We start from the raw sequence: 27697 nt of genomic DNA, 5'->3' as shown, positions 1-27697 counted from the left end.
GATTAGGTCAATTTAGCCTCAGGATGCGACTCACACCAGTCGACTAATACCCAGGTACCTATTTTCCTGCTAGGTAAACATTGGACAACAGGTGTCATAAACACGTCCTGATTTTCCAAGACTTTTAGTGGGGGAAAAAAGGCACACCTTATATGCTGGAAAATACGGTAAACATCAGTATTCCAGCCTAGAGAGAACAAGTGACGTGAAGACGACTATCATTATTTTGACGTCTTGTTTTTATACGTTCTGATTAGGCATTATTTTCCTTGTTGCTGTAATAACGTTATCATTAAATGTGAGATATTCTCACATTCAACTTCTGCTTTATTGAGTGTTTTCAGTTTATTTTATGCCCCGTCCTAGTTATTATTTTCAAATTTTTGATAGTGGAGTAATTAAAACTTGTCCTCAGTGAACATCATATTGTTAGTGGTCCGTCAGAAAACTTGGTTTGTATCACCGTATTACAGACTTACTGCCTCCGTTGCTCGCTCACTTGTGTGAATGATACGGTGCAGTGATTTGTCTACGTAATATATGAGAGACTTGGGGCGAGTACTGTGCCTTGACGAAAAGGGCTCTTCACTGTAGCAGCCCCATAGTTGACACTTTACTGTAGCAGCCCCATAGTTGACACTTTACTGTAGCAGCCCCATAGTTGACACTTTACTGTAGCAGCCCCATAGTTGACACTCTTCACTGTAGCAGCCCCATAGTTGACACTCTTCACTGTAGCAGCCCCATAGTTGACACTCTTCACTGTAGCAGCCCCATAGTTGACACTTTACTGTAGCAGCCCCATAGTTGACACTTCACTGTAGCAGCCCCATAGTTGACACTTCACTGTAGCAGCCCCATAGTTGACACTTCACTGTAGCAGCCCCATAGTTGACACTCTTCACTGTAGCAGCCCCATAGTTGACACTTCACTGTAGCAGCCCCATAGTTGACACTTCACTGTAGCAGCCCCATAGTTGACACTTTACTGTAACAGCCCCATAGTTGACACTTTACTGTAGCAGCCCCATAGTTGACACTTTACTGTAGCAGCCCCATAGTTGACACTTCACTGTAACAACCCCATAGTTGACACTTCACTGTAACAACCCCATAGTTGACACTTCACTGTAACAACCCCATAGTTGACACTTCACTGTAACAACCCCATAGTTGACACTCTTCACTGTAACAACCCCATAGTTGACACACTTCACTGTAACAACCCCATAGTTGACACTCTTCACTGTAGCAACCCCATAGTTGACACTCTTCACTGTAGCAACCCCATAGTTGACACTCTTCACTGTAGCAACCCCATAGTTGACACTCTTCACTGTAACAACCCCATAGTTGACACTCTTCACTGTAACAACCCCATAGTTGACACTCTTCACTGTAACAACCCCATAGTTGACAAACTTCACTGTAACAACCCCATAGTTGACAAACTTCACTGTAGCAACCCCATAGTTGACACTCTTCACTGTAACAACCCCATAGTTGACACACTTCACTGTAACAACCCCATAGTTGACACTTCACTGTAACAACCCCATAGTTGACACTTCACTGTAGCAACCCCATAGTTGACACACTTCACTGTAACAACCCCATAGTTGACAAACTTCACTGTAACAACCCCATAGTTGACAAACTTCACTGTAGCAACCCCATAGTTGACACTCTTCACTGTAACAACCCCATAGTTGACAAACTTCACTGTAACAACCCCATAGTTGACAAACTTCACTGTAGCAACCCCATAGTTGACACTCTTCACTGTAACAACCCCATAGTTGACACTTCAATGTAACAACCTCATAGTTGACACTTCACTGTAGCAACCCCATAGTTGACACACTTCACTGTAACAACCCCATAGTTGACACACTTCACTGTAACAACCCCATAGTTGACACTTCACTGTAGCAACCCCATAGTTGACACTTCACTGTAACAACCCCATAGTTGACACACTTCACTGTAACAACCCCATAGTTGACACACTTCACTGTAGCAACCCCATAGTTGACACTTCACTGTAACAACCCCATAGTTGACACACTTCACTGTAACAACCCCATAGTTGACACACTTCACTGTAACAACCCCATAGTTGACACACTTCAACATTACTCTCTGGGATATATTTATTAGGAAGTTAAGTATTCATCTGCCCATTTTTACAGTTATTCTTTTTGCATGTATTTTGTCTGTTAATTATAGGAAAGTTACTATTACAACCCAGGAGTCCCAAAGACCTGTTAGCCTGGGTGTATATACAACTATATACAACAATAGGTATTAGTGTACTCCACGGTAAGCAAGGCAGAATAGAAGCCACTAGAGAGCAGACCGTGCTTCAACCAGCTCTAGAATGGGAATGACAAGTGCAGACAGGTGTGTGGTACCCACAACACCTCTGCGATTGCTAAAACCATCTTCTCATTGGCTGGAACCTGGGTACTGATTGAACGATGGGGCCCCATCGTTAGCCCTTAGTACCTGGTTCGCTGGTTGGGGGAAATAGCCTTTCAATGAGGGTGTGTACATGCGCCGAATAAAGGTTACGTACTCTTTGCATGGCACAGTTACACTTGTGAGGAGCATGTAGTGATGATGTAGCAATAGAGGTGGGAGTGACTTGCTGTAACCCATGATGCAAGTGACTTGCTGTAACCCATGATGCGAGTGACTTGCTGTAACCCATGATGCGAGTGACCTGCTCTAACCCATGATGCGAGTGACCTGCTCTAACCCATGATGCGAGTGACCTGCTCTAACCCATGATGCGAGTGACCTGCTCTAACCCATGATGCGAGTGACCTGCTCTAACCCATGATGCGAGTGACCTGCTCTAACCCATGATGCGAGTGACCTGCTCTAACCCATGATGCGAGTCACCTGCTCTAACCCATGATGCGAGTGACCTGCTCTAACCCATGATGCGAGTGACCTGCTCTAACCCATGATGCGAGTGACCTGCTCTAACCCATGATGCGAGTGACCTGCTCTAACCCATGATGCGAGTGACCTGCTCTAACCCATGATGCGAGTGACCTGCTCTAACCCATGATGCGAGTGACCTGCTCTAACCCATGATGCGAGTCACCTGCTCTAACCCATGATGCGAGTCACCTGCTCTAACCCATGATGCGAGTGACCTGCTCTAACCCATGATGCGAGTGACCTGCTCTAACCCATGATGCGAGTGACCTGCTCTAACCCATGATGCGAGTGACCTGCTCTAACCCATGATGCGAGTGACCTGCTCTAACCCATGGTGCCTCTGTGTCAGTCTACATTTTTTACAGTCCTCCTTAACATTCATTCGAAAATTTTGATAATGTGGGACACTTCATCAGTCAACAGTTACGCAAGACGTATTTGATAACAGTATATATCAACAGTTAGAACAGAGGTGAGTGGTAACGGCGTAACCTCTGTTGCTGTCTGGGATGTGAAGTACTGGATCTTATGTTTAACTTTCTTACGTTGCTTCTATCTAGCACTTACACTTGTCTGGTAGATCAGTGTTGCATACTTCTCTTTGCTACTGAAAGTACTCAGGTTGGAGCCCAGGACGACGCGAGAAGTCTTGACCAAGTCTCCTTACATCTACCACTGTCTTCACCTGCTGGGAAATTTGTTCTTAGTAGTTGTAAGTTGATAAATTAGACACATATGCAACATTTTGGTAACTTTAATGAGGAAACGTTTCGCCACACAGTGACTTCATCAGTTTCAACACAAAGTAGAAAATGGTAAGGAGAGGAGAAGGTTGAGGTAATCAGTCCCTCAGCCTGGAATCGATGTGTTCAGTCCAAATATTGGACATGTGTCTAATATATCAACTTGTCAGTTCTCTGAACCAATCATGTAGTAGTAAGTTATTGTGTGTCACTTCCTAAGTAAGAGCATTTTTTAACACGGGTCGTATCTCCCCGGGGTACTGGCAGAAGTAACAACATTCACCATCTTCCCGGGGTACTGGCAGAAGTAACAACATTCACCATCTTCCCGGGGTACTGGCAGAAGTAACAATATTCACCATCTCCCCGGGGTACTGGCAAAAGTAACAATATTCACCATCTTCCCAGGGTACTGACAGAAGTAACAACATTCACCATCTTCCCGGGGTACTGGCAGAAGTAACAACATTCACCATCTTCCCGGGGTACTGGCAGAAGTAACAATATTCACCATCTTCCCGGGGTACTGGCAGAAGTAACAACATTCCCCATCTCCCCGGGGTACTGGCAGAAGTAACAACATTCACCATCTTCCCGGGGTACTGGCAGAAGTAACAATATTCACCATCTCCCCGGGGTACTGGCAAAAGTAACAATATTCACCATCTTCCCAGGGTACTGACAGAAGTAACAACATTCACCATCTTCCCGGGGTACTGGCAGAAGTAACAACATTCACCATCTTCCCGGGGTACTGGCAGAAGTAACAATATTCACCATCTTCCCGGGGTACTGGCAGAAGTAACAACATTCCCCATCTCCCCGGGGTACTGGCAGAAGTAACAACATTCACCATCTTCCCGGGGTACTGGCAGAAGTAACAACATTCACCATCTTCCCGGGGTACTGGCAGAAGTAACAATATTCACCATCTCCCCGGGGTACTGGCAGAAGTAACAACATTCACCATCTCCCCGGGGTACTGGCAGAAGTAACAACATTCACCATCTTCCCAGGGTACTGGCAGAAGTAACAGCATTCACCATCTTCCCGGGGTACTGGCAGAAGTAACAACATTCACAATCTTCCCGGGGTACTGGCAGAAGTAACAACATTCACCATCTCCCCGGGGTACTGGCAGAAGTAACAACATTCACCATCTTCCCGGGGTACTGGCAGAAGCAACAACATTCACCATCTTCCCGGGGTACTGGCAGAAGTAACAACATTCACCATCTTCCCGGGGTACTGGCAGAAGTAACAACATTCACCATCTCCCCGGGGTACTGGCAGAAGTAACAACATTCACCATCTTCCCAGGGTACTGGCAGAAGTAACAACATTCACCATCTTCCCGGGGTACTGGCAGAAGTAACAATATTCACCATCTTCCCGGGGTACTGGCAGAAGTAACAACATTCCGCATCTCCCCGGGGTACTGGCAGAAGTACCAACATTCACCATCTTCCCGGGGTACTGGCAGAAGAAACAACATTCACCATCTCCCCGGGGTACTGGCAGAAGTAACAACATTCCCCATCTCCCTGGGGTACTGGCAGAAGTAACAACATTCACCATCTTCCCGGGGTACTGGCAGAAGTAACAATATTCACAATCTTCCCGGGGTACTGGCAGAAGTAACAACATTCACCATCTTCCCGGGGTACTGGCAGAAGTAACAACATTCCCCATCTCCCCGGGGTACTGGCAGAAGTAACAACATTCCCCATCTCCCCGGGGTACTGGCAGAAGTAACAACATTCACCATCTTCCCGGGGTACTGGCAGAAGTAACAATATTCACCATCTTCCCGGGGTACTGGCAGAAGTAACAACATTCACCATCTTCCAGGGGTACTGGCAGAAGTAACAGCATTCACCATCTTCCCGGGGTACTGGCAGAAGTAACAACATTCACCATCTTCCCGGGGTACTGGCAGAAGTAGCAACATTCACCATCTTCCCGGGGTACTGGCAGAAGTAACAACATTCACCATCTTCCCGGGGTACTGGCAGAAGTAACAATATTCACCATCTTCCCGGGGTACTGGCAGAAGTAACAACATTCACCATCTTCCCGGGGTACTGGCAGAAGTAACAACATTCACCATCTTCCCGGGGTACTGACAGAAGTAACAATATTCACCATCTCCCCGGGGTACTGGCAGAAGTAACAACATTCACCATCTTCCCGGGGTACTGGCAGAAGTAACAATATTCGCCATCTTCCCGGGGTACTGGCAGAAGTAACAATATTCACCATCTTCCCGGGGTACTGGCAGAAGTAACAACATTCACCATCTTCCCGGGGTACTGGCAGAAGTAACAACATTCACCATCTTCCCGGGGTACTGGCAGAAGTAACAATATTCACCATCTTCCCGGGGTACTGGCAGAAGTAACAACATTCACCATCTTCCCGGGGTACTGGCAGAAGTAACAACATTCACCATCTCCCCGGGGTACTGGCAGAAGTAACAACATTCACTATCTTCCCGGGGTACTGGCAGAAGTAACAATATTCACCATCTTCCCGGGGTACTGGCAGAAGTAACAACATTCACCATCTCCCCGGGGTACTGGCAGAAGTAACAACATTCACCATCTTCCCGGGGTACTGGCAGAAGTAGCAACATTCACCATCTTCCCGGGGTACTGGCAGAAGTAACAATATTCACCATCTTCCCGGGGTACTGGCAGAAGTAACTAACATTCACCATCTCCCCGGGGTACTGACAGAAGTAACAACATTCACCATCTTCCCGGGGTACTGGCAGAAGTAACAACATTCACCATCTTCCCGGGGTACTGGCAGAAGTAACAACATTCACCATCTTCCCGGGGTACTGGCAGAAGTAACAACATTCACCATCTTCCCGGGGTACTGGCAGAAGTAACAACATTCACCATCTTCCCGGGGTACTGGCAGAAGTAACAACATTCACCATCTTCCCAGGCTACTGGCAGAAGTAACAACATTCACCATCTTCCCGGGGTACTGGCAGAAGTAACAACATTCACCATCTTCCCGGGGTACTGGCAGAAGTAACAACATTCACCATCTTCCCGGGGTACTGGCAGAAGTAACAACATTCACCATCTTCCCGGGGTACTGACAGAAGTAACAACATTCACCATCTTCCCGGGGTACTGGCAGAAGTAACAACATTCACCATCTTCCCGGGGTACTGGCAGAAGTAACAACATTCACCATCTTCCCGGGGTACTGACAGAAGTAACAACATTCACCATCTCCCCGGGGTACTGGCAGAAGTAACAACATTCACCATCTTCCCGGGGTACTGGCAGAAGTAACAACATTCACCATCTTCCCGGGGTACTGGCAGAAGTAACAATATTCACCATCTTCCCGGGGTACTGGCAGAAGTAACAATATTCACCATCTTCCCGGGGTACTGGCAGAAGTAACAACATTCACCATCTTCCCGGGGTACTGGCAGAAGTAACAACATTCACCATCTTCCCGGGGTACTGGCAGAAGTAACAACATTCACCATCTTCCCGGGGTACTGACAGAAGTAACAATATTCACCATCTTCCCGGGGTACTGGCAGAAGTAACAACATTCACCATCTTCCCGGGGTACTGGCAGAAGTAACAATATTCACCATCTTCCCGGGGTACTGGCAGAAGTAACAACATTCACCATCTTCCCGGGGTACTGACAGAAGTAACAACATTCACCATCTTCCCGGGGTACTGGCAGAATTAACAACATTCACCATCTTCCCGGGGTACTGGCAGAAGTAACAACATTCACCATCTTCCCAGGGTACTGGCAGAAGTAACAATATTCACCATCTTCCCAGGGTACTGACAGAAGTAACAACATTCACCATCTTCCCCGGGTACTGACAGAAGTAACAACATTCACCATCTTCCCGGGGTACTGGCAGAAGTAACAACATTCACCATCTTCCCAGGGTACTGGCAGAAGTAACAACATTCACCATCTTCCCAGGGTACTGACAGAAGTAACAACATTCACCATCTTCCCGGGGTACTGGCAGAAGTAACAACATTCACCATCTTCCCAGGGTACTGGCAGAAGTAACAATATTCACCATCTTCCCGGGGTACTGGCAGAAGTAACAACATTCACCGTCTTCCCAGGGTACTGACAGAAGTAACAACATTCACCATCTTCCCGGGGTACTGGCAGAAGTAACAACATTCACCATCTTCCCGGGGTACTGGCAGAAGTAACAACATTCACCATCTTCCCGGGGTACTGGCAGAAGTAACAACATTCACCATCTTCCCGGGGTACTGGCAGAAGTAACAATATTCACCATCTTCCCGGGGTACTGGCAGAAGTAACAATATTCACCATCTTCCCGGGGTACTGGCAGAAGTAACAATATTCACCATCTTCCCGGGGTACTGGCAGAAGTAACAATATTCACCATCTTCCCGGGGTACTGGCAGAAGTAACAACATTCACCATCTTCCCGGGGTACTGGCAGAAGTAACAACATTCACCGTCTTCCCGGGGTACTGGCAGAAGTAACAATATTCACCATCTTCCCAGGGTACTGGCAGAAGTAACAACATTCACCATCTTCCCGGGGTACTGGCAGAAGTAACAACATTCCCCATCTCCCTGGGGTACTGGCAGAAGTAACAACATTCACCATCTTCCCAGGGTACTGGCAGAAGTAACAATATTCACCATCTTCCCGGGGTACTGGCAGAAGTAACAACATTCACCATCTTCCCGGGGTACTGGCAGAAGTAACAACATTCCCCATCTCCCCGGGGTACTGGCAGAAGTAACAACATTCACCATCTTCCCGGAGTACTGGCAGAAGTAACAATATTCACCATCTTCCCGGGGTACTGGCAGAAGTAACAACATTCACCATCTTCCCGGGGTACTGGCAGAAGTAACAGCATTCACCATCTTCCCGGGGTACTGGCAGAAGTAACAACATTCACCATCTTCCCGGGGTACTGGCAGAAGTAGCAACATTCACCATCTTCCCGGGGTACTGGCAGAAGTAACAACATTCACCATCTTCCCGGGGTACTGGCAGAAGTAACAATATTCACCATCTTCCTGGGGTACTGGCAGAAGTAACAACATTCACCATCTTCCCGGGGTACTGGCAGAAGTAACAACATTCACCATCTTCCCGGGGTACTGACAGAAGTAACAATATTCACCATCTCCCCGGGGTACTGGCAGAAGTAACAACATTCACCATCTTCCCGGGGTACTGGCAGAAGTAACAATATTCGCCATCTTCCCGGGGTACTGGCAGAAGTAACAATATTCACCATCTTCCCGGGGTACTGGCAGAAGTAACAACATTCACCATCATCCCGGGGTACTGGCAGAAGTAACAACATTCACCATCTTCCCGGGGTACTGGCAGAAGTAACAATATTCACCATCTTCCCGGGGTACTGGCAGAAGTAACAACATTCACCATCTTCCCGGGGTACTGGCAGAAGTAACAACATTCACCATCTCCCCGGGGTACTGGCAGAAGTAACAACATTCACTATCTTCCCGGGGTACTGGCAGAAGTAACAATATTCACCATCTTCCCGGGGTACTGGCAGAAGTAACAACATTCACCATCTCCCCGGGGTACTGGCAGAAGTAACAACATTCACCATCTTCCCGGGGTACTGGCAGAAGTAGCAACATTCACCATCTTCCCGGGGTACTGGCAGAAGTAACAATATTCACCATCTTCCCGGGGTACTGGCAGAAGTAACAACATTCACCATCTTCCCGGGGTACTGGCAGAAGTAACAACATTCACCATCTTCCCGGGGTACTGGCAGAAGTAACAACATTCACCATCTTCCCAGGCTACTGGCAGAAGTAACAACATTCACCATCTTCCCGGGGTACTGGCAGAAGTAACAACATTCACCATCTTCCCGGGGTACTGGCAGAAGTAACAACATTCACCATCTTCCCGGGGTACTGGCAGAAGTAACAACATTCACCATCTTCCCGGGGTACTGACAGAAGTAACAACATTCACCATCTTCCCGGGGTACTGGCAGAAGTAACAACATTCACCATCTTCCCGGGGTACTGGCAGAAGTAACAACATTCACCATCTTCCCGGGGTACTGACAGAAGTAACAACATTCACCATCTCCCCGGGGTACTGGCAGAAGTAACAACATTCACCATCTTCCCGGGGTACTGGCAGAAGTAACAACATTCACCGTCTTCCCGGGGTACTGGCAGAAGTAACAATATTCACCATCTTCCCAGGGTACTGGCAGAAGTAACAACATTCACCATCTTCCCGGGGTACTGGCAGAAGTAACAACATTCACCATCTTCCCGGGGTACTGGCAGAAGTAACAACATTCACCATCTTCCCGGGGTACTGGCAGAAGTAACAATATTCACCATCTTCCCGGGGTACTGGCAGAAGTAACAGCATTCACAATCTTCCCGGGGTACTGGCAGAAGTAACAGCATTCACCATCTTCCCGGGGTACTGGCAGAAGTAACAACATTCACCATCTTCCCGGGGTACTGGCAGAAGTAACAATATTCACCATCTTCCCGGGGTACTGGCAGAAGTAACAACATTCACCATCTTCCCGGGGTACTGGCAGAAGTAACAACATTCACCATCTTCCCGGGGTACTGGCAGAAGTAACAATATTCACCATCTTCCCGGGGTACTGGCAGAAGTAACAGCATTCACCATCTTCCCGGGGTACTGGCAGAAGTAACAGCATTCACCATCTTCCCGGGGTACTGGCAGAAGTAACAATATTCACCATCTTCCCGGGGTACTGGCAGAAGTAACAACATTCACCATCTTCCTGGGGTACTGGCAGAAGTAACAGCATTCACCATCTTCCCGGGGTACTGGCAGAAGTAACAGCATTCACCATCTTCCCGGGGTACTGGCAGAAGTAACAACATTCACCATCTTCCCGGGGTACTGGCAGAATTAACAACATTCACCATCTTCCCGGGGTACTGGCAGAAGTAACAACATTCACCATCTTCCCGGGGTACTGGCAGAAGTAACAATATTCACCATCTTCCCGGGGTACTGGCAGAAGTAACAACATTCACCATCTTCCCGGGGTACTGGCAGAAGTAACAACATTCACCATCTTCCCGGGGTACTGACAGAAGTAACAACATTCACCATCTCCCCGGGGTACTGGCAGAAGTAACAAGATTCACCATCTTCCCGGGGTACTGGCAGAAGTAACAATATTCACCATCTTCCCGGGGTACTGGCAGAAGTAACAACATTCACCATCTTCCCGGGGTACTGGCAGAAGTAACAACATTCACCATCTTCCCGGGGTACTGGCAGAAGTAACAATATTCACCATCTTCCCGGGGTACTGGCAGAAGTAACAACATTCACCATCTTCCCGGGGTACTGGCAGAAGTAACAACATTCACCATCTTCCCGGGGTACTGACAGAAGTAACAACATTCACCATCTCCCCGGGGTACTGGCAGAAGTAACAATATTCACCATCTTCCCGGGGTACTGGCAGAAGTAACAATATTCACCATCTTCCCGGGGTACTGGCAGAAGTAACAACATTCACCATCTTCCCGGGGTACTGGCAGAAGTAACAACATTCACCATCTTCCCGGGGTACTGGCAGAAGTAACAATATTCACCATCTTCCCGGGGTACTGGCAGAAGTAACAACATTCACCATCTTCCCGGGGTACTGGCAGAAGTAACAACATTCACCATCTTCCCGGGGTACTGACAGAAGTAACAACATTCAATATCTCCCCGGGGTACTGGCAGAAGTAACAATATTCACCATCTTCCCGGGGTACTGGCAGAAGTAACAATATTCACCATCTTCCCGGGGTACTGGCAGAAGTAACAACATTCACCATCTTCCCGGGGTACTGGCAGAATTAACAACATTCACCATCTTCCCGGGGTACTGGCAGAAGTAACAACATTCACCATCTTCCCGGGGTACTGGCAGAAGTAACAACATTCACCATCTTCCCGGGGTACTGGCAGAAGTAACAATATTCACCATCTTCCCTGGGTACTGGCAGAAGTAACAACATTCACCATCTTCCCGGGGTACTGGCAGAAGTAACAACATTCACCATCTTCCCGGGGTACTGGCAGAAGTAACAACATTCACCATCTTCCCGGGGTACTGGCAGAAGTAACAACATTCACCATCTTCCCGGGGTACTGGCAGAAGTAACAATATTCACCATCTTCCCGGGGTACTGGCAGAAGTAACAACATTCACCATCTTCCCGGGGTACTGGCAGAAGTAACAACATTCACCATCTTCCCGGGGTACTGGCAGAAGTAACAATATTCACCATCTTCCCGGGGTACTGGCAGAAGTAGCAACATTCACCATCTCCCCGGGGTACTGGCAGAAGTAACAACATTCACCATCTTCCCGGGGTACTGGCAGAAGTAACAACATTCACCATCTTCCCGGGGTACTGGCAGAAGTAACAATATTCACCATCTTCCCGGGGTACTGGCAGAAGTAGCAACATTCACCATCTCCCCGGGGTACTGGCAGAAGTAACAACATTCACCATCTTCCCGGGGTACTGACAGAAGTAACAACATTCACCATCTTCCCGGGGTACTGGCAGAAGTAACAACATTCACCATCTGTGTGTGAGTTACCGACTCCAGTGTTAGTTTGTACTCAGTCAACTGTGTGTGAGTTACCGACTCCAGTGTTAGTTTGTACTCAGTCAACTGTGTGTGAGGTACCGACTCCAGTGTTAGTTTGTACTCAGTCAACTGTGTGTGAGGTACCGACTCTAGTGTTAGTTTGTACTCAGTCAACTGTGTGTGAGGTACCGACTCCAGTGTTAGTTTGTACTCAGTCAACTGTGTGTGAGGTACCGACTCCAGTGTTAGTTTGTACTCAGTCAACTGTGTGTGAGTTACCGACTCCAGTGTTAGTTTGTACTCAGTCAACTGTGTGTGAGGTACCGACTCCAGTGTTAGTTTGTACTCAGTCAACTGTGTGTGAGGTACCGACTCCAATGTTAGTTTGTACTCAGTCAACTGTGTGTGAGGTACCGACTCCAGTGTTAGTTTGTACTCAGTCAACTGTGTGTGAGGTACCGACTCCAGTGTTAGTTTGTACTCAGTCAACTGTGTGAGGTACCGACTCCAGTGTTAGTTTGTACTCAGTCAACTGTGTGTGTGAGGTACTGACTCCAGTGTTAGTTTGTACTCAGTCAACTGTGTGTGAGGCACTGACTCCAGTGTTAGTTTGTACTCAGTCAACTGTGTGTGAGGTACCGACTCCAGTGTTAGTTTGTACTCAGTCAACTGTGTGTGAGGTACCGACTCCAGTGTTAGTTTGTACTCAGTCAACTGTGTGTGAGGTACTGACTCCTGCAGTGTTAGTTTGTACTCAGTCAACTGTGTGTGAGGTACTGACTCCAGTGTTAGTTTGTACTCATTCAGCTGTGTGTGAGGTACTGACTCATGCAGTGTTAGTTTGTACTCAACTGTGTGTGAGGTACTGACTCCTGCAGTGTTAGTTTGTACTCAGTTAACTGTGTGTGAGGTACTGACTCCTGCAGTATTAGTTTGTACTCAGTCAACTGTGTGTGAGGTACTGACTCCTGCAGTGTTAGTTTGTACTCAGTCAACTGTGTGTGAGGTACTGACTCCTGCAGTGTTAGTTTGTACTCAGTCAACTGTGTGTGAGGTACTGACTCCAGTGTTAGTTTGTACTCAGTCAACTGTGTGTGAGGTACTGACTCCTGCAGTGTTAGTTTGTACCCAGTCAACTGTGTGTGAGGTACTGACTCCTGCAGTGTTAGTTTGTACTCAGCTGTGTGTGAGGTACTGACACCTGTAGTGTTTGTACTCAACTGTGTGAGGTACTGACTTCAGTGTTAGTTTGTACTCAGTCAACTGTGTGTGAGGTACTGACTCCTGCAGTGCTAGTTTGTACTCAGTCAACTGTGTGTGAGGTACTGACACCTGCAATGTTAGTTTGTACTCAGCTGTGTGTGAGGTACTGACACCTGTAGTGTTTGTACTCAACTGTGTGAGGTACTGACTTCAGTGTTAGTTTGTACTCAGTCAACTGTGTGTGAGGTACTGACTCCTGCAGTGCTAGTTTGTACCCAGTCAACTGTGTGTGAGGTACTGACACCTGCAGTGTTGGTTTGTACTCAGCTGTGTGGGAGGTACTGACACCTGTAGTGTTTGTACTCAACTGTGTGTGAGGTTCTGGCACCTGCAGTCTTAGTTTGTACTCAACTGTGTGTGAGGTACTGACTCCTGTGGCTTGATCTTCAGATAGTTCCAGACTATGGAACAGAATTCTTCCCCAGGCTGAGGGACTGACAACCTCACATCTACGTCTTCCTGGGTGATGGACTGATTACATCGTCTTCACATCTCTACTGCTTCTGCCTACTTTCTGTACTCGACTGAATAAGCCTACTGTGTAGGCGAAACATTTCGGAATAAAGTTGTCTAACCGTTGCCTGTGTCTTACCTACCACAATGTTTCTCCACAGGTACTCAACACAATGTTTCTCCGCAGGTACTCACCACAATGTTTCTCCACAGGTACTCACCACAATGTTTCTCCACAGGTACTGGCACCTTTGGTCGAGTATGTCTGTGTCGTGACAAGGTGACGTCACAGTACCTAGCCATGAAGATCCTAGCCATCAGTGACGTCATCAGGCTCAAGCAGATAGAACATGTCAAGAATGAGAAGAACATCCTACGCTTGGTCACTCACCCCTTTATCATAGACATGTTAGTATCACCCTCACTCACTCCCTCTCTCTTTCATATATATAAATTATTTAGTTATTAAAGAACCCCGTATCAGCGACTTGGTTTCTGCGGTTTCAGTTATCTGCTGTTTTAAGCAGAAAACATAAGGAGGTAGCAGTTTAACATTTCATTTTTTTTTATTTTTCGTCTGATTTCATTAATTTTTTCACTGAATAAGAGTTCATAAAACATGGATTTGACAGCAAACTGGCACATACTGGTACTGCAAACGTTGTCTTCACCAGCAGCAGCTGTAGCAGCAGCTTCATCACGAGCAGCTGTAGCAGCAGCTTTATCACGAGCAGCTGTAGCAGCAGCTTTATCAAGAGCAGCTCTAGCAGCAGCTTTATCAAGAGCAGCTCTAGCAGCAGCTTTATCACGAGCAGCTGTAGCAGCAGCTTTATCACGAGCAGCTGTAGCAGCAGCTGGGCTGTATAGCCCTTGTGGCTTAGCGCTTCTTTTTTGATTATAATAATAATAATGTAGCAGCAGCTTTATCACGAGCAGCTGTAGCAGCAGCTTTATCACGAGCAGCTGTAGCAGCAGCTTTATCACGAGCAGCTGTAGCAGCAGCTTTATCACGAGCAGCTGTAGCAGCAGCTTTATCACGAGCAGCTGTAGCAGCAGCTTTATCAAGAGCAGCTGTAGCAGCAGCTTTATCAAGAGCAGCTGTAGCAGCAGCTTTATCAAGAGCAGCTGTAGCAGCAGCTTTATCAAGAGCAGCTGTAGCAGCAGCTTTATCAAGAGCAGCTCTAGCAGCAGCTTTATCAAGAGCAGCTGTAGCAGCAGCTTTATCAAGAGCAGCTGTAGAAGCAGCTTTATCAAGAGCAGCTGTAGCAGCAGCTTTATCACGAGCAGCTGTAGCAGCAGCTTTATCACGAGCAGCTGTAGCAGCAGCTTTATCACGAGCAGCTGTAGCAGCAGCTTTATCACGAGCAGATGTAGCAGCAGCTTTATCAAGAGCAGCTGTAGCAGCAGCTTTATCAAGAGCAGCTGTAGCAGCAGCTTTATCAAGAGCAGCTGTAGCAGCAGCTTTATCAAGAGCAGCTGTAGCAGCAGCTTTATCAAGAGCAGCTGTAGCAGCAGCTGCATCAAGAGCAGCTGTAGCAGCGGCAACAAGAGCAGCTGCAGCAGCTGCATCAAGAGTAGCTATAGCAGCAGAATCAAGAGCAGCTGTAGCAGCAGCTTTATCAAGAGCAGCTGTAGAAGCAGCTTTATCAAGAGCAGCTGTAGCAGCAGCTTTATCACGAGCAGCTGTAGCAGCAGCTTTATCACGAGCAGCTGTAGCAGCAGCTTTATCACGAGCAGCTGTAGCAGCAGCTTTATCACGAGCAGCTGTAGCAGCAGCTTTATCAAGAGCAGCTGTAACAGCAGCGTTATCAAGAGCAGCTGTAGCAGCAGCTGCATCAAGAGCAGCTGTAGCTGCAGCAGCTGCATCAAGAGCAGCTGTAGCTGCAGCAGCTGCATCAAGAGCAGCTGTAGCTGCAGCTGCATCAAGAGCAGCTGTAGCTGCAGCAGCTGCATCAAGAGCAGCTGTAGCAGCAGCTGCATCAGGAGCTGCTGTAGCAGCAGCTGCATCAGGAGCTGCTGTAGCAGCAGCTGCATCAGGAGCTGCTGTAGCAGCAGCTGCATCAGGAGCTGCTGTAGCAGCAGCTGCATCAGGAGCTGCTGTAGCAGCAGCTGCATCAGGAGCTGCTGTAGCAGCAGCTGCATCAGGAGCTGCTGTAGCAGCAGCTTTATCAAGAGCAGTTCTAGCAGCAGCTTTATCAAGAGCAGCTGTAGCAGCAGCTTTATCACGAGGAGCTGTAGCAGCAGCTTCATCACGAGCAGCTGTAGCAGCAGCTTCATCACGAGCAGCTGTAGCAGCAGCTTTATCACGAGCAGCTGTAGCAGCAGCTTTATCAAGAGCAGCTCTAGCAGCAGCTTTAACAAGAGCAGCTCTAGCAGCAGCTTTATCAAGAGCAGCTCTAGCAGCAGCTTTATCAAGAGCAGTTCTAGCAGCAGCTTTATCAAGAGCAGCTGTAGCAGCAGCTTTATCACGAGCAGCTGTAGCAGCAGCTTTATCACGAGCAGCTGTAGCAGCAGCTTTATCAAGAGCAGCTGTAGCAGCAGCTTTATCACGAGCAGCTGTAGCAGCAGCTTTATCACGAGCAGCTGTAGCAGCAGCTTTATCACGAGCAGCTGTAGCAGCAGCTTCATCACGAGCAGCTGTAGCAGCAGCTTTATCAAGAGCAGCTGTAGCAGCAGCTTTATCACGAGCAGCTGTAGCAGCAGCTTTATCACGAGCAGCTGTAGCAGCAGCTTCAAGAGCAGCTGTAGCAGCAGCTGTAGCAGCAGCTGTAGCAGCAGCTGTAGCAGCAGCTGTACCCACCATACAAACCTCCTGATTTTGGGATATTTGTTGATTACGATTTCGTCAATTTGGAGGAAAAAAGTTGTGACATTATTTTGGGATGCCCAAAATAGTGCTGTAGTAGGTAACCAATGTATGGAACATTTAATAACAGAAAGCATCAAACGTTTCATCTCCAGTAATCTAATGTGATTACATATATGGGCAACATTTTGACGAGTTACACTAGAAAATGTGAAATCATCACATTACTGTCCAAAATTGACAATGTGAAATCATCCTGTCAATGTTCTCGCGTAACCAATTGTCCCTTAAATGATGCCACCAACAAGAAATATGTTGAAAATGGTATAATATACTGACAAGTTGATAAGTCAGACATGTACAACAGTTGGATAATGTTTGTTATTGTTGAAACGTTTCTTCCTATGTGGTAGGCTTCAGGAGAATGTATTATAAGCAGCAGAACTAGTGGCAAGATCTCCCACCTCACCTTCAACAGTATTTAAAACTCCATTCTCATGCTTCAGCTTCATACTGTTCCAGACGATAGAGCTGAACCCTTCACCATCATCTTTACCTCACCACTACTACTGTTGCCTACAATACATTCTCCTCTGAATTTGACTGATGAAGCCTTCCATGTAGGCGAAGCATTTCAACAATAAAGGTACTCACTTGCTGCATGTCTCACTCATTAAGAAATACGTAGTTCTCCTTAACAACCTCATTGCCAAACAGTTCTCCAAGATCTCCAATTTTTAACTCAACATATCCACCACTGCCTCTGGTTGACAGTTGCAAAAACCAACAATCAGAAATACACTGGTAACGTAGAATCCTTTTAATGCAATGTTTTTCCCAAAGCTGTGCTTTATTAAGTATACAAGGATAAGGAAATTCACTCTTATAAAGCAAATGAGCACCATGAGGTCAGGCTCTGAGAAAGACAGGTCACATGTGAGGTCACAAAATTTTAAGATTAGTGTAATAAACATAATGAACAGTCATTTTAGCCCCACTCCTACTCTTCTATACCTGACCTCGCTTGACTTGATCTTAAAATTTTGTGACCTCATTTGCTTTATAAGGTGATGTATTCACTTATTATTGTATATTTGATAGAGTGCAGCCTTGGGTGAAATGTATTAAAACAAAGAAACTCAGGTACCAGTGTCTTTATTGCCATCACTGCCTCTGCTGCCATCAAAGACATCATCAGACAGAAATACCAGAATCATCATTCACATCCAGAGATCTCCACAAACTCATATCAGAGCACCAACATGTCGGCAGATTGAACAACCTTAATGCTAGTGGAATACTCAGTAATTCAACTACAGTACTAGAATGGTTCATTACTTGTTGTCAGTGAAGACATCCAGAAAAGAATGTTTGAATCTGCACTCTTAAGCATCTCCAGCAACCTCAACCAGAGTAACTGTTTCTACAGCTTGGCTGAGTATCTTGTCAGAAAACTACCTGGAAGCTTGAGAATCAATATAACGTGACGTGCATCACACTTGCTCTTCACCTTACTGTGCTCACCTTTCACTAGGTTTATCAGCCAGTGATGGAGTCTGCTGCATGGGCAAAACATCATCAGTAAATGTTGTTATTTGTTGCAAGTACTGGTACTTAGTTTATTCTTGTTGTTACTTGTTGTAGGTGCTGGTACTTCAGTTACTACCCTTGCTGCAGACACTGATACGTATGTTCTGATAACTTTTTTTCCCTATCTTTCACTTGTCTTACCATTACTGTGTTTCAGGTACTGGCATCACCGAGATGATCGCTTCCTTTACATGTTGTTTGAGTATGTCTGTGGTGGGGAACTCTTTGCTTACCTTAGAAATGCTGGCAAATTTCCTATGACAACAGGTGAGTGGTGGATATCTGCTACTAGTGATTGATGGATATATTGCTTCAGTGTAGTGTTAGCATGCAGTGTACTGTTACTAGTGACTGACAGTATTGTTTACTAGTTGTGAGTAGTGCTAAACCCATCTGTCATACAGTGTCTTCATAGTGGGTGGTTATGAGGATAGAACCAAGGATGGTGTTCTGTAGCTCGATCGCTAGTGCACTCAGCTCACACACTAAGGTCCGGAGTTTGAATCTCCGGTATGGCTGAATAACATTAGGACGTGTTTCTATAAGACACCTGTTGTCCATGTTCACCCATCAGAATAAAATGAGTACCTGGGTGTTAGTAGACTGGTGTGGGTCTCATCCTGGGACAAAATTTACCTAATTTGCCCAAAATGCTCTGCATAACAAGCGGCTTTCTATATAATAATAATAATAATACGATATTAATCCATTCCAGAGAGCTCATCGTAAGCCAAAATTATCAGAAGACGAATTAATTTTCCCCATAAGAAATAATGGAAATCATATTAATCCGTGCAAGACACCCAAAAGTGTGAAAAAAAAAATTTTACCACATGAAATATTAAGTTTAAACCATAAACGGTCCAAACGTATATATACGTTTTTTCAACATTTGAAAGTATGTAAAAAAAGTAGATCTTCTTTTTGTTGTTTTACATTTGAAAACGTGTAAAAAACTTTGATTTACTTTTTTTTGTTATATTTGAAAATATGTAAAAAAACGTAGATCTACTTTTGTAGCACTACACATGTGAACGTAGATCTGCTTGGACCGTTTATGGGTTAATGCACACAAACTGAAGAAGACATGCACAGTTTGTAGTACGTACTCTACTAACAATAGAATACATGACACTTACCTTTATTGAAGATCTGGTGATGATTGATGGGATGGGAGGAGGGGAGAGTGTGGAACTTATTGTTTAGAAGGGGAATCCCCTTCCATTAGCACTTGAGGTAGCAAGTCCTTTTCCGGGGTTACCTCCCTTCTTCTTTTAATGCCACTAGGACCAGCTTCAGAGTCACTGGACTTCTGTTGCACAACATATCTGTCCATAGAGGCCTGTACCTCTCGGTCCTTTATGACTTTTCTAAAGTGGTTCACAACATTGTCATTGTAATAGTCACCAGCACGGCTTGCAGTAGCTGTGTCAGGGTGATTTTCATCCATAAAGGTTTTCACCTTTGTCCACATTGCACACATTTCTTTAATCTGTGAAGCAGGCAACTTCCTCAATTTCTCTATCCCCTCCTCCGAAGCAGTTTCCTCAGATCTGGCCTCTTGCTGTTGAAGATGATCTAGCAGCTCATCAGTGGTTAGTTTGTTATTGTCCTCCTCCACCAACTCTTCCACATCCTCCCCACTAACCTCCAACCCCAAGGACTTCCCCAATGCTACAATGGTTTCCTCAACTGTCATAGGATTCCCAGGGTTAGCCTCAAACCCTTCAAAATCCCTTTTGTCTACACATTCTGGCCACAGTTTCTTCGAAGCAGAGTTCAAGGTCCTCTTAGTCACTCCCTTCCAAGCCCTACCTATAAGGTTTACACAATTGAGGATATTAAAGTGATCCTTCCAAAACTCTTAGAGTCAATCGATTGTCTGTGGTCACTTCAAAGCACTTTTGAAACATGGCTTTTGTGTACAGTTTCTTGAAGTTGGAAATGACCTGCTGGTCCATGGGCTGCAGGAGAGGAGTGGTATTAGGAGGCAAAAACTTCACCTTAATGAAGCTCATGCCCCCATAAAGTTGCTCTGCCAAGTCTGTAGGATGACCAGGGGCATTGTCTAATACCAGGAGGCACTTAAGATCTAATTTCTTTTCAGTTAGGTAATTTTTCACATTGGGGGCAAATGCATGGTGTAACCAGTCATAGAAAAAGTCCCTAGTGACCCATGCCTTACTGTTTGCCCTCCACAGCACACACAAATTAGCCTTGAGGACATTCTTTTGCCTGAACGCTCTGGGAGTTTCTGAGTGATACATCAATAAAGGCTTCACTTTGCAATCACCACTAGCATTGGCACACATCAGAAGAGCAAGCCTGTCTTTCATAGGCTTATGTTCTGGGAGTGCCTTTTCCTCCTGGGTAATGTAGGTCCTGCTTGGCAATTTCTTCCAAAACAGGCCTGTTTTGTCGCAATTAAACACTTGTTCAGGTTTAAATTCTTCACTGTGTATGTAATCCTTGAATTTCTTCACATATTTTTCAGCTGCTTTTTGGTCCGAACTGGCAGCCTCACCATGCCTAATCACACTATGTATGCCACTACGATTCTTAAATCTTTCAAACCAACCTTTGCTGGCCTTAAATTCACTCACATTACCACTAGTTGCAGGCATTTTTTCAATTAAATCCTCATGCAACTTCCTAGCCTTTTCACAAATGATCGCTTGAGAGATGCTATCTGTTTTTCATTTATTCACACCAATAACAGTCTCTCAACTTCTTTTAACACTTGCGATCTCTGTTTCACAAACAAAGTTGCACCTTTTGCAACAACAGCTTCCTTGATTGCCGTTTTCCTGGCCACTATAGTAGCGATGGTTGATTGGGGTTTTGTATACAACCTGGCCAGCTCCGACACACGCACTCCACTTTCGTACTTTGCAATTATCTCTTTCTTCATTTCAATAGTCATTAGCACCCTTTTTCTCGAAGGGTTGGCACTAGAAGCTTTCTTGGGGCCCATGGTGACTTATTTTGCTGAAACAAGCACCAAAAACACTGTGATAATATGGAATGTACCGAATGTATGCTCAGATGCGAGCACACTGGCTGGCTTGTAAACACTGGCACGCACGGGGCAGTTCAGGCCACACATGGACATGTCCCGAACGAATCGCATGTGACAGGTTTTTTAACGAGTGGCGAGGCAAAATTTTTGCGTTAAAATGTATCGAATACCAGATTTAACATATACCAATGCCATCGAATACCGGGGGTCCACTGTACTAGTTTATTTAGACATGATACATAGTTGTACAACAATTGTAGTAGTTGGGTGTACATGCCAAAAGCCGTGCAAGAAAGGTATAAAATACCGTCAATATGAAAGTTAAGACACATGTGCAACATCTGGATATCTTTATTGTAGACGTTTTGCCATCCAGTGGCTTTATCAATACAGATTCTAGGACATAATTGGAAGACAGTAGAACTATATACAAAAGATGAGGTAATCAGTCCCTCAGCCTTGGAGTTAGTGTTCACAGCATCGTGGTGGAGGAGAATCTGGAGCAAAGGCAAGAAGACTGGCGTTTATATAGGTGTCAGTGGATCAGGACGTGCAGCAGACGAGGGCATAGTCGCTGGTAGGCGGGATTCCCCAGTGGAAGTAGGTCCTTCCCAAAGAGATGGGTTAGTTGTAGCAGCCATGAAGAAGGTCTTGTAGATGTCCTCTGAACCAAGATTCCATGATGTTGCAGTGTCTGACAAGTTGTGCAAGAAAGGTATAAAATACCATCAATATGACGGTATTTTATACCTTTCTTCTACTGTCTTCCAATTATGTCCTAGAATCTGTATTGATAAAGCCACTGGATGGCGAAACGTCTACAATAAAGATATCCAGATGTTGCACATGTGTCTTAACTTTCATGCCAAAAGCCCCTTGTATGCAGAGCATTCTGGGCAGGGTTAAAATTAACTTAAGATTAACTAAGCTTAACTTAAGATTAACTAAGCAGTGGTAAAAATTACAGTAAACAATTTACAAATTAAGTACAGTTGAGTATTTTAAACAGTAAAATTTGAACATTTCACTTTTGAAGCATTTTCCCCCCCATGTTATAGTAGTATGTCACTGATGTCAGCTAGACCTGTATACCTTGTACATGTACTTGTAGAAATAGATATTATTATTATGAAGGAGAAGGTAGCACCAATTCTTTAGATCAAAAGTTCACCATCATAATAGTTGTAGCTACACTGAAAGTAAAAGGTAGATGGGATACAAGGAGAATAGAAGCATCAGGGAAGAGAGAGGTGAAGGTTTATAAACTAAAAGAAGAGGCAGTTAGGGTAAGATATAAACAGCTATTGGAGGATAGATGGGCTAATGAGAGCATAGGCAATGGGGTCGAAGAGGTATGGGGTAGGTTTAAAAATGTAGTGTTAGAGTGTTCAGCAGAAGTTTGTGGTTACAGGAAAGTGGGTGCGGGAGGGAAGAGGAGCGATTGGTGGAATGATGATGTAAAGAGAGTAGTAAGGGAGAAAAAGTTAGCATATGAGAAGTTTTTACAAAGTAGAAGTGATGCAAGGAGGGAAGAGTATGTGGAGAAAAAGAGAGAGGTTAAGAGAGTGGAGAAGCAATGTAAAAAGAGAGCAAATGAGAGAGTGGGTGAGATGTTATCAACAAATTTTGTTGAAAATAAGAAAAAGTTTTGGAGTGAGATTAACAAGTTAAGAAAGCCTAGAGAACAAATGGATTTGTCAGTTAAAAATAGGAGAGGAGAGTTATTAAATGGAGAGTTAGAGGTATTGGGAAGATGGAGGGAATATTTTGAGGAATTGTTAAATGTTGATGAAGATAGGGAAGCTGTGATTTCGTGTATAGGGCAAGGAGGAATAACATCTTGTAGGAGTGAGGAAGAGCCAGTTGTGAGTGTGGGGGAAGTTCGTGAGGCAGTAGGTAAAATGAAAGGGGGTAAGGCAGCCGGAATTGATGGGATAAAGATAGAAATGTTAAAAGCAGGTGGGGATATAGTTTTGGAGTGGTTGGTGCAATTATTTAATAAATGTATGGAAGAGGGTAAGGTACCTAGGGATTGGCAGAGACCATGCATAGTTCCTTTGTATAAAGGCAAAGGGGACAAAAGAGAGTGCAAAAATTATAGGGGGATAAGTCTGTTGAGTATACCTGGTAAAGTGTATGGTAGAGTTATTATTGAAAGAATTAAGAGTAAGATGGAGAATGGGATAGCAGATGAACAAGGAGGCTTTAGGAAAGGTAGGGGGTGTGTGGACCAGGTATTTACAGTGAAACATATAAGTGAACAGTATTTAGATAAGGCTAAAGAGGTCTTTGTGGCATTTATGGATTTGGAAAAGGTGTATGACAGGGTGGATAGGGGGGCAATGTGGCAGATGTTGCAGGTGTATGGTGTAGGAGGTAGGTTACTGAAAGCAGTAAAGAGTTTTTATGAGGATAGTGAGGCTCAAGTTAGAGTATGTAGGAAAGAGGGAGATTATTTCCCAGTAAAAGTAGGCCTTAGACAAGGATGTGTGATGTCACCGTGGTTGTTTAATATATTTATAGATGGGGTTGTAAGAGAAGTAAATGCGAGGGTCTTGGTAAGAGGCGTGGAGTTAAAAGATAAAGAATCACACATAAAGTGGGAGTTGTCACAGTTGCTCTTTGCTGATGACACTGTGCTCTTGGGAGATTCTGAAGAGAAGTTGCAGAGATTGGTGGATGAATTTGGTAGGGTGTGCAAAAGAAGAAAATTAAAAGTGAATACAGGAAAGAGTAAGGTTATGAGGATAACAAAAAGATTAGGTGATGAAAGATTGGATATCAGATTGGAGGGAGAGAGTATGGAGGAGGTGAATGTATTCAGATATTTGGGAGTGGACGTGTCAGCGGATGGGTGTATGAAAGATGAGGTGAATCATAGAATTGATGAGGGGAAAAGGGTGAGTGGTGCACTTAGGAGTCTGTGGAGACAAAGAACTTTGTCCTCGGAGGCAAAGAGGGGAATGTATGAGAGTATAGTTTTACCAATGCTCTTATATGGGTGTGAAGCGTGGGTGATGAATGTTGCAGCGAGGAGAAGGCTGGAGGCAGTGGAGATGTCATGTCTGAGGGCAATGTGTGGTGTGAATATAATGCAGAGAATTCGTAGTTTGGAAGTTAGGAGGAGGTGCGGGATTACCAAAACTGTTGTCCAGAGGGCTGAGGAAGGGTTGTTGAGGTGGTTCGGACATGTAGAGAGAATGGAGCGAAACAGAATGACTTCAAGAGTGTATCAGTCTGTAGTGGAAGGAAGGCGGGATAGGAGTCAGCCTAGGAAAGGTTGGAGGGAGGGGGTAAAGGAGGTTTTGTGTGCGAGGGGCTTGGACTTCCAGCAGGCATGCGTGAGCGTGTTTGATAGGAGTGAATGGAGACAAATGGTTTTTAATACTTGACGTGCTGTTGGAGTGTGAGCAAAGTAACATTTATGAAGGGATTCAGGGAAACCGGCAGGCCGGACTTGAGTCCTGGAGATGGGAAGTACAATGCCTGCACTCTGAAGGAGGGGTGTTAATGTTGCAGTTTAAAAACTGTAGTGTAAAGCACCCTTCTGGCAAGACAGTGATGGAGTGAATGATGGTGAAAGTTTTTCTTTTTTGGGCCACCCTGCCTTGGTGGGAATCGGCCAGTGTGATAATAAAAAAAATATTTTTATTTCAACAAGTACATGTACAAGGTATACAAGCCTAGCTGACATTAGCGACACACTAATATATAGAAAGCTGCTTGTTATGCAGACCATTTCAAACGAATTAGGTCAATTTTGCCCCAGGATGCGACCCACACCAGTCCAGTAACACCCAGGTACCCACTGTACTGATGGGTGAACATGGACAGCAAGTCTTATGGAAACATGTCCTCATGTTTCCAGACACACCAGGGATCAACCCCCAGACCTCAGTGTGTGAGCAAAGAGTTTCTGTTGAAGAGACTGACTGAGAGTAAATTCAGATTCAAATTTTCATTTCTTTGTATGCTGTACAAAATAATATAGTTTACATGTATGTAATAAAACATTGTTAGGCACAAAAGAAAACCACTGGTGCGCAATACATCTCGGATAAACTAATCCTAATGTTTGAAGACTACTAAAGAATTAGACATGCTATGAAGTAGTATTTGTATGCAGTTAACTAAATTATATGCACAATTAGAAAGGTAGCAAAAGTATTCAAGATACAATGTACATAGTATTCTACCTTTTAAGGTCAGTTTTCTTTAGTTAATGTGTAAATTATAATGTCAGATATCCTTTAGCTTAGACACAAAAAAATGGTCCTTCAAATTTTTAATTTAGGCTGAAGTGCACAAATAAATAAGAATACAGATTCATAAAAAGTTTTAAAGGGATAGTAAATATTAATTTAACCCTTTCAGGGTCGACAGGTCCTCTCAGAGACTTGTTCTCAGCATCGCCCAAATTTCAAAAAAAAAAAAATTGATTTTTCTTATGAAAAGATAGAGAATCTTTTCCCGATCATAATGACACCAAAAGTATGAAATTTGATGGAAAACTTACAGAATTATGCTCTCGTGAAGTTAGCGGTCTTGAAGATGTTCATGCATCGGCGATTTTGCCCACTTTGAGCCCTATTTTCGGCCAATTCCACTGTACTAGTCGACAGAATTCATGAATATTTCGCTAGAACTCTATTTTTTCTATCGAATGAGTGCAAGAAACCACCCATTTACCGATTTCAACTATCCAATACAGTGGTCAGAATTTAGCAATTTTGCCAATTTCACATAAATATCAAAAGATGCCAATTTCCAAATAGGGTCCAGAATAAACAAGAAAGACATTCCTGGCACTAAAATGACATTTCCTCTGTTCATTAGTCACATCCCAGCGCCCCTTTTACATTCTTTTGCTTTCCGCTTTGAATTTTTATTCTCACAAAAAAAATAAGATTTACTGTTACACAGACTACTGCATTAGTGTAGAAATGGTATAAATAATATCAGCGCACTTGTGAAAGAATATTAGACTCACCAGTTGATGTGTATTGGATGCTTGGCATGGTTTGTTTACTTTTGAACTTTGGTAAAAATCGAGCATTTCTGCTACTTTGAGCTCAATTTCAAGGTACTTTTCATTGTAAAATCAGTCAAAATCATCTCAATTTCTGTAATATGTCTTCCATTCTATAGAATGAGACCAGGAAAACTAGAATACAACAATAAATACCATACGAAAATACAGTGCAAAGTCGCTGTTTTAATCCAAAAACATGGTCAAAGTTTTTTTTTCTCATTACGCACTGTGTGCTGCTGGATTTTTTTTTATACTGTGCACACTGACCACATAGACCCATTCTTTCATATGTAGGCCTACCAGCTTTCTCTCACTAGATTTGAGGGCACTAGAATTTAGGCGTACTAGTACGTCAAAAACCCTGGTGCATAAGCCGTACTAGTACAGCCGAAACCCTGAAAGGGTTAATAGAGATGTATGTATATTCATATTTTTAATAATAATTTTGCTCTAAGAGATGCCTGGTCTCAGACCGGGCCGTGGGGGCATTGACCCCGAAAACTCTCTCCAGGTATACTCCAGGTATGATATTTCAAGTAGTTGAGCCCTCTGAGACTAGAGAAGCAATTTACAGTTCGTCTTTGTAAATTTAATAGCTACAGGAAATATTACTGAATAATGATGTTAAAATAAATGTGGTCATTTTTGGCATCGGAGTAGGAGGATTAAAGTTTTTATCACTAAACGACAAATTATAGATGAAAGGCGAGGCATATTGCATTACTGGTGTCTCGTTATGTATTTTTTATTCCTGAAGGAATTTGTATAAATAGCTGCCTTTTTTTTATTAGTGGATATCATAAACATTCTTCATGGGGAAGTGGAACAGAATTCTTCCATAAGCCAAGTGTGTTGCAAGAGGTGACTAAAATGCTGGGAGCAACAGGCTGGTAACCTGTATACATTACTAAATTTAAAAAATCAACTTTCGTTTTTCTTTTTAGGTCACCCTCCTTGGTGTGATATGGCCAGTTGGTTGAAAAAAAAGGATACCGTTGTCTTACGTGCAAGAGTTTTGTCTTACCATAAAAAGTACTCTTAAAATTATCAGTTTTTTGTATACAGTGTAAAAGCTAGACCTAAACTAGAATGAGTGGTTATCTTATGGAATAAATGGTTATCCTACAGAATGAGTGGTTAACTTACAGAATGAGTGGTCATCTTATAGAATGAGTTGTCATTTTGG

The 27697-nt window shown here is 44.5% G+C and overlaps 1 protein-coding gene across 4 annotated transcripts in view; it reads left to right on the top strand.

Moving 5' to 3' along the window:
* Positions 1 to 27697, top strand: part of Pka-C3 (Protein kinase, cAMP-dependent, catalytic subunit 3) — a 383655-nt gene that overhangs the window by 308860 nt on the left and 47098 nt on the right. For all 4 annotated transcript variants that reach the window (XM_070091502.1, XM_070091501.1, XM_070091503.1 and 1 more), the window contains 2 exons: positions 14304 to 14472; positions 18618 to 18727. In XM_070091502.1, coding sequence (XP_069947603.1) covers positions 14304 to 14472; positions 18618 to 18727 — 279 coding nt within the window. The remainder of the gene's footprint in view (positions 1 to 14303; positions 14473 to 18617; positions 18728 to 27697) is intronic.

This window comes from Cherax quadricarinatus, chromosome 35 (assembly GCF_038502225.1).
Source record: "Cherax quadricarinatus isolate ZL_2023a chromosome 35, ASM3850222v1, whole genome shotgun sequence".
In the NCBI taxonomy this organism is placed as follows: domain Eukaryota; kingdom Metazoa; phylum Arthropoda; class Malacostraca; order Decapoda; family Parastacidae; genus Cherax; species Cherax quadricarinatus.
Note: the sequence above shows the minus strand (reverse complement) of the source record. Positions and strands in the feature narration are given on the sequence as shown.